Source organism: Mauremys mutica, chromosome 9 (assembly GCF_020497125.1).
Source record: "Mauremys mutica isolate MM-2020 ecotype Southern chromosome 9, ASM2049712v1, whole genome shotgun sequence".
NCBI lineage: Eukaryota > Metazoa > Chordata > Testudines > Geoemydidae > Mauremys > Mauremys mutica.
In genome coordinates this window covers 77,316,835-77,325,127 of record NC_059080.1, presented here as the reverse complement: position 1 = coordinate 77,325,127, position 8,293 = coordinate 77,316,835, and the positions used below count along the sequence as shown (strand labels likewise).

The 8,293-nt window shown below is 44.5% G+C and overlaps 1 protein-coding gene across 1 annotated transcript in view; it reads left to right on the top strand.

Moving 5' to 3' along the window:
* Positions 1-8,293, top strand: part of LOC123376837 (glutathione hydrolase-like YwrD proenzyme) — a 30,956-nt gene continuing 22,663 nt past the window's right edge. Inside the window, 2 exon segments of the mRNA XM_045029079.1 lie at positions 1-104; positions 7,655-7,808. Of these exon segments, the coding sequence (XP_044885014.1) occupies positions 56-104; positions 7,655-7,808 (203 nt within the window). The 5' untranslated portion in view covers positions 1-55.

The following is an 8,293-nucleotide window of genomic DNA, read 5'->3' as shown; positions in this document are numbered from 1 at the left end:
ATGATTTTGTGGAGGCTGTACTGATATGCAATCTGTACCAGCCTAGTGCTGAAGCATGTCGTCTCTGGGTTTGCCGACTTCTGGAAAGCTATATTCAAAACAAGGTAAGAAATTGATCAAAAAGTATGTGTAACTTTCCATCGTTGTACATGAGTTAATTATGTGTTTAACCCTGTGTGTAACTCATAATTTCAGAACAGATTTGAATGCTGCCAGACTTTACCAATCTGGGAAATAAAGCATTAATCCTTTCATAGAATATCAGGGTCAGAAGGTCATCTAGTCCAACCCCCTGCTCAAAGCAGGACCAATCCCCAGACAGTTTTTTGCCCCAGATGGCCCCCTTAATAATTGAACTCATAAGCCTGAGTTTAGTAGGCCAATGCTCAAACCACTGAGTTACCCCCTTCTCCAAACTGATGTGCTAAGTGAGACTTGAACTCACAACACCAGCGTCACTCCACAGCACTATAATTACTGTGCACTAACCAGTTGTGCTACTGGAGCACATTTCCTTTCTCTGTTGGGCTGTTTTGTCTTTAAATAAAAAAAGAACCCGAGTGAGCTAATTTACCTGATCTCTCTCCAACGGTCTGCAAAGAACCCTACCAAAACCCATGTTCTAATGAAGGTTTTTCCAAACAGACCAAGTCAAATCAGTTATTTTTCTCTGGCTGCACTTGTCCTTTCTGGGCACCTGATTTGGGGGTCCCATTGGCAGGTCTCTAGTCTGGCCCTAGCTTGTTCCAGGGGCAGTCAGTGGGATGGGGGGCCTCGGGAAGTGACAGCTCTAGTTTGCACCAGGGATACTCAAGCTTCCTTGGACACTCTGCACCTGCTCTGTCATGTGAAGAGCACCAGCCCTTTGCTCCCTGCCCCAGGGGACTGCAGCAGCCCATGAAGGGAGGGAAGGGCCGCCGGCTGCGGCTCGAGGCGCTAGAGTGAGTGCTCCAACTGCCGGGGCTCACCCTGCCCTCTGGCCCTGCTATCCATGCAGGATCCCAGTGTGCGAGGGCCTGGCTGGATGCTCCCCAGGCCCGTCCCACACGCAGCATGGGGCAGAGTGGCCTGGCATCTCGCCTGCGCCCTCCTCCCTGCAGCCACTTACTATCAGCCCCGCAGTCCCTCATGCCCAGGGCCTCCCTTCCCTTCACCGCTGCAGCAGCAAGCTGGGAGAGGCGGCACGAAGCTTCTGCCCAGACTGAGTGTGGACGCGCTGAGGGGTTTACCCTGTCTCTGCCCATGCACCAGGCCTCTGCTGGAGAAGGCAGCGCAGCATAAGGCAGCCCTCACCCCAGCAATGGACAGCACCCTTCAGACTTGTGATGCTGGGGCCTGCCATACCAGAGTGGAGCCATGTGGTCCAGCTAGGCTGGAATCTGCTCCAGCAGTACAGCTTCTCCAAGGGAAAGGACAAGAAGCCACACAGGAGGTAGTTAGGGAATAACCTCGCCACGGGGAAAGTTTTATGCAAGCATTAGTTAGAGGCTGGCCTGTGTGCTATGGTTGAGGGGAATGAGCCCTTGCAAGGTTTTTTTTAAATCCATACTGCTTTAACTCGGTGTCTGGTCTTGTTAGCCAAACTCTAGGACGCTTATGGCCTCAGTTATATTAGTAGCTTGTTGGAATAAAGTCTACAGGCTAATTGTCACACAATTATTACTTAAATTTGCAGGTTTTCAACACTGGGAACCTGATTCTGAAAAGAGTTATGCTCTCTACTGAGGAGGTGGAAACATATTACACAACTTGTGTGTCCACCTAAAACAGCTAAGGGTTGGCATATTGGTCTAAAGCAGGGGTAGGCAACCTATGGCACATATGCCGAAGGCGGCACACAAGCTGATTTTCAGTGGCACTCACGCTGCCTGGATCCTGGCCACTGGTCTGGGGGGCTCTGCATTTTAATTTAATTTTAAATGAAGATTCTTAAACATTTTAAAAACCTTATTTACTTTACACACAACAATAGTTTAGTTATATATTATAGACTTATAGAAAGAGACCTTCTAAAAATGTTAACGTATCACTGGCACGCGAAACCTTAAATTAGAGTGACTAAATGAAGACTCGGCACAGCACTTCTGAAAGGTTGCCGACCCCTGGTCTAAAAAATGAACGATATACAGACAAGTTACAGACCTAGCATTATTCACAAGGTTATTTTTGCAAATAATTTAAAATGAAGAACAAGTTTGAGAAACCACAATCTGTTCAGAGATAAAAATGTAGTTGTTGAATAAATAATCTAACTAGACTTATTCAAAAAATTCTAATTGCAGTCAATTGGATACAGCTGTGCAGTTTTGAGCATAGCTGGAAATGTGACAGGCAAAAATACTATTACAGTGTGTAAGTTAAAATATAAGAGAGCAGGTACTAAGATTTTGCCTGTTTATTAATAGAGATGACCACAGATAGATTTGTGTTCAGTCATCAGCTCTCTAATGGGTGGGTGCGTGTTTTTGTTTTGTTTTTAGATTTTCTGTTGGACTAAACATACATTTATTGGCCTGGAGGCGATGTCATAGCTTAAGTTCTGTTTGCAAAGATCCCCAGTGGTTTGTATCAGTGGTTGTGTTGCTTGGAATCAGCTCCCTGCAACAAATACTGGTCTTAGGAATAGTCTTTTGGTTCTATGATTGAATAGATGGAGAAAGAAAATCGTACTTCACACTTTAAAAAAAAATGTAGCAAACTGTCAGTTCTCGCATCATAACCCACATTTTTTAAACTCGGATCTCAAGATGATTGTACTATTTGTGCAATTATGACCTGAGTTTCAGGGGAACTGAGTACTTGCTACTGCTTTGACTTCAGCTGAAGTTATGGGTATTCAGCACTTGTGAAAAATCAGCCCCATAGTTTCTGTAGCCATTCACTGTGTGTTGTTTGAATTTCACTATGTGTCACGAGTTCACAGATTGCCTCAGCGCCTGCTTCTGATCCCACTGAAGTCAATGGGAGTTTTGTCAGGGGCTGCAGAGCATCCTAGGTTTGCCCCCCTACCACACCTGACCCTCCTCTTTCCCTGTTAACCTCCCCTCCCCACCCCCAACAGCCTGACCTCCAACACCCATCCCCTCCAGATTGGGTGGCGTGAGTGGTATTGCAACCTGTCACACAGGGTCACAGCACCACTGATCCCATGCGCCAGGTCACAACACTCACTCATTCAAATTTGGCCCACGTGCTACTCCATCATGATGGAAGGGTGGCCAATCCCAATTTGAATGAGTGGTACTGCAATACCACACACCGAGTCACAGCACCACTCATGTTTGGCCTGGCCAAAAAATGGTTGGGCCATGTCCAGGGTGGTTATTCTCCCCTTCCCTCCCCAGCTATACAGCCTATGAGTTTTGCCATTGACTTCAGTGGGAGTATGTCTGGGACCAAAGGTGCGTACCAGCACCAAAACCCAACCCATTTAGGCCTGTGCTGTTGAAAAGTTATATATAGGAAGAAAAAAAAAAGGAAATACCGAAGGAAATCTGCATAAAATAACTGGGGGTAGTGTCATATTTTGAAATAATTTTTTAAAAATAGGTACACATGGCAACAGCTTTCCCTATTTGTGGCATCATTTCAGTTTAGGCAATAAGGGGATTTGGTTGGGTGGGAAGTAGAGGTAATTGGTTTGCCTCTTGGAGGGGCAAAGGACCATTCCTCCCTTCTTGCCAACCTGTTCTTCAGTAGGGGGAAGGATCAGGTCAATAGGGAACACAGGCTTTTAGGCACCCACATAACAAGACAATGCGCATGTGTAAACACAGAGATAGACCCCATTTCTCCTCATTGGTGAACCAGGCCAAGGGCCCATTTCTGCACAGCTCACAAAGGAGGGGAGCATACACAGGGATGTTTGAGGGAAGGGGCCACATATTAGAAGTGGAGGTGTTTATCACAGAAGGGGAAGCCATAATGGAGGCCAGTTATATTCAGGGCAGGGGTCATACAGGTTACTAGACAACATGGGTATGGGGAAGATGATCATGTATGGGATTGATGTTCTCATAGGGCAAGACGGGATGCTATCATAGTGAAGCATATGGAGGACAGTCAATGGGATAAAATTGTCTGTAGGGGAAAGCCAGATATCACTAGCTTTCCCCTTGCAGTGGGCTCCACTAACCATTAGATTACCCCCAGCCACTTCCTACAGCAGAGGCTGGCAACATGCACCACCTCCCCTATATCTTGTTTAACCTTTGTTCTTGACATTTCTGGTCAGATAAGGGTCTGTGACAGGTGTCGTTTCAGACAGATATTTTTAAGAGTTACACATTAATAGCATCATGCTTGAACATAGGAAAGCAGATGTGTTCAGAATATTTAAAAGAAGAAATAGGCTGGGGGAACCTTTATAGATAGAAAAGACAAATGCTCTAGGTAGGGCCTAGCTAGAGCAGACAGTGCTCTAAGGGACATGTTTGGTTGGTTTGACTCAGCCCCTAGTGGAGATGATTTCCATTCATAGAAAACATCACAGAAATTGGGTCTAGTTCTTATTATCATTGAAGACTGAGCTGGTTTAGGGACCAAACTACTAGTAAATAGTTGTTAGCCCTGGAGTGGATGGCCCCTTCATATTAGCACTGAGGCAAGGAAGCAGAGCAGATGGGGAAGATGATCTTTAATGTCTTATTCCACACCCATCATTTTAGCATCTGGGAACCTGAGCATTAGCTGTCTGACTGTATGTTGGCCCATAGTTTTAAAAACAAAACTGCACAATACAGAGGACTTCCTGTTCCATTACCAGTGAAGATATTTTATAAGAAAACATTATAGAAAGTCTTCCTGGAACCCTCTCCTGTGCAATCTCACAATGATTCTCTCCCAGACAAGCTTCCCGCTACACAGGACTTAAGTTGTTCATTCTTATTTAGGGTACAATTGTTTTAGTCCCTGAAGTTCATCCTTCTGGGAGCCTGGGTGCTAATTCCCACAGGCCTTCTCTCTCAAGTTCAGGAGTCTGGCAGTCCTGGGCCTGCTTACTACAAGCCAGGCAGGCTTACCCTTCTTGTTCTGAAAAGTTTCACAGCCCTCCTCTTGGGCTCTGTGCTAGTAAATCAGCCGTCCAGCCTAGCATTGGGAAAGCACAGCATCAGCAATCTTTCTGAGCCTGTCTCTCTAGCAGCTCTTCATAATTCTCCTCTTCTGCTAGGAACACTCCCTCTTAACTAACCTCTGGAAGCCTTTTATCAAGTACAGGTGCTCCTTAGTCACTTAGCTGCCAACCAGCCACCTAGGCAGTTAATTACTACAGATGGGCCAAGAAAGGCTTGTTCTCCTTATAAAAGCCTGTCATGGATAGACTGGACTCTGACTCTTTTTAAAGGGGCCAGCCACCATGCCAAACATCTTTGATGAACTGACTTATAAAGTGGCTACCCTTAAAACCTGCGTAGCTCTATAGTAGGGGTTCCCAAACTTGGTTCATGGCTTGTTCAGGGTAAGCCCCTGGAGGGCCGTGAGACACTTTGTTTACCTGAGCATCTGCAGGTACAGCCACTTGCAGTTCCCTGTGGCCGCGGTTCACCATTCCTGGCCAATGAGAGCTGTGGTAAGCGGTGGCCCAGCCTGCGCCACTTTCCAGAGCTCCCATTGGCCCAGAACGGTGAACCGCGGCCACAGAGAGCTGAGAACCGTATCTGCAGACGCTCAGGTAAACAAAGTGTCTCCCGGCCAGCCAGGGGCTTATCCTGAACAAGCTGCCAACCAAGTTTGGGAACCCCTATTCTATAGGAAATTGCCAACTAATAACAGCCAGGTAGCTGGGCAGTAGGACTTTCAGATGTTTCTCTAATTTGTTAATATACAAATTGATTCAAAACCATCTAGCTGTGCATATGTAAACACCTTTTTGTTGTTGTTATACTCACTTGTTGCATCTTTATTATTTAGCTTGTAAATTCTTTGAGGTATGGACTGTGTTTTCTACTCCAGGCTTGTACATTTTTAACATAAAGAAGCCTCAATCCTGATTCTGAACTCTGTGTATTACTGGAATAACAATAGAATGGATTAGCAATAATAGGTGATATTTCACCTAGTGGCTAAATCAGAAACAATAGAGATGGAAAATCTGTTACATTTAGGGTTAGATGTAAAACATTTGTGTGTGTGTGCGCGTGATCACATGCTTTCTTAAATGCTTGTTTTATGACTACAATTTTGTCATAACCCATTCCTATAAAAAAATCAGAATCATTTCCCTGATTTTGTGTCTGGCTAGTTACAAATTCACTCACAAACATGGTTCTCATCAGTGTCAGAGCCCAGCAGCTATCTGTTTAATGTCTCAGTCCTCTTGCCTGGTATAATTTAGTTTTTCTCTTTCCATTCAACATGATGGAGTCAGACATATTGCCAGAGCAGGATATAAAAAATGGTTTTCTTTGCTTTAAACAGGAGAAACATTTACATGAAACTGCTTAACATTTCTACTCGATCATTCACTAGAGGAACAAAATTAAGTCTTTCATCTCCCTCAGAGAAAATGTAATTGGCTATTGTCAACATTTTCAGTCTCATGTAAATTTCCTGTTCTTTCTGGAGTTATTCATGTTGCAGGAGCTTAACAACATCATGTATCCTCAGAGCGGTACAATGTTCATTGTGGCATAGTAAATTTCAGTGGCATGTAGCAATATGGAATGTACCTCCATAAAGTGTCCCCCAGGGACACTTGTAGGATCTTTTTGTAGGATCTTTTCTGATGGTCTACAGAGTTCTTTTCATATTGATGCTGGGAAGATGGAGGATGGGGAGATGGTCCACAAGAGGATTTCCTCTAATGAACTGGTATAAATGAAAGCATTTGAGAACCACTAATATAAAGCCCTGGATGAGTAAAACACAAGAGGCTCTGTTATCTGTTCCTTAAGCTCTGTAGATGAAATACAACCCCATTGAAGTCAATGACAAAATTCTATTGAGTTCAGTGGAGGCACGATTTCACCCCTTGTATTGTTCTGAGTTTCTGATGGATGTTTATGTTGTTTCTTATGTTCTCTCAGTCTCCTCTCCTCTCCCCACTTGCCAGTATTCTCATATTTTTGTTTTAGAAATTAGTTCCTAGCATTTCTATCTTTCTAAGGAACAAAACCTTTTTTTAAAATAAGAAAACAGTTTTCAGAATTTTTATTGTTGAACAGTTAGGGCAGCGGTTCTCAACTGTGGGTCGGGACCCCAAAGTAGATTGCGACCTCATTTTAATGGGGTTGCCGGGGCTGGCTTAGACTTGCTGAGGCCCAGGGCCCAAGCTGAAGCCCAAGGGTTTCAGCCCTGGGTGACAGGCTCAGGTTACAGGCCCCTTGCCTGGGGCTGAGGCCCTTGGGCTTCGGCTTTGGCTCCCGCACCCAGGGTGTCAGGGCTCAGGCGGGCTCAGGCTTCAGTCTCCCCCTCATGCGGTCATGTAGTAATTTTTGTTGTCAGAAGTGGGTCGCGGTGCAAGGAAGTTTGAAAAGCCCTGAGTTAGGGGATTCTACTTTGCACATAAAAATACTCCCATCTAATCCTTTGGTTCTGTGACTGCTAAATTGGTGTTTACTAGACTCTTTATTTTAAGCGTGGCTGTGATTTTCCCCTGCACTATGAAGGAAATTCTGAGACGTCTATCAGATTTTAACAGGCTTCTCTCTTGCAGACATTTTAAAGAATGGTGGCAATACCGTAGATGCTGCTGTGGCTATAGCTGCTGCCTTAAATTTCACTGAACCGTGCAGTACTGGCATAGGTTTGGCCTGTTTCTGTCTCTGCTATGATGCAAACACAAAGAAGGTTCAAGGTCTCAGTGGAAGGTAAGTTCCAAAGATAAGGACAGATAGTTACGATCCTGTGTTGGAGTCCAATGCACTTGAGAGGAAAAATGCTCACATGAGTTCGTTGTCTATTTAATCCATATCTAGATGCAGATTTTGAGCCAAGTATAAATATGGACATGCATCCGACGAAATGGGTATTCACCCACGAAAGCTCATGCTCCAATACGTCTTTTAGTCTATAAGGTGCCACAGGACTCTTTGTTGCTTTTACAGATCCAGACTAACACGGCTACCCCTCTGATATATAAATATGGAGTAACTCCTGACTTAAAGGAAGTTATTTTGGTTTTACACTGTTATAAATGAGAGCAAATCTGGCCCAGAATCTCTTTTTCACTTTATATTTCTTCTTGCACTTTCCTTCCTTCCTTCCTTCCTTCCTTCCTTCCTTCCTTCCATGGAATTAGTTCAAATGTGTGAAAGAAAAGTGAGTGTCTGTGGGTTGAAGACGAGGGACAAGA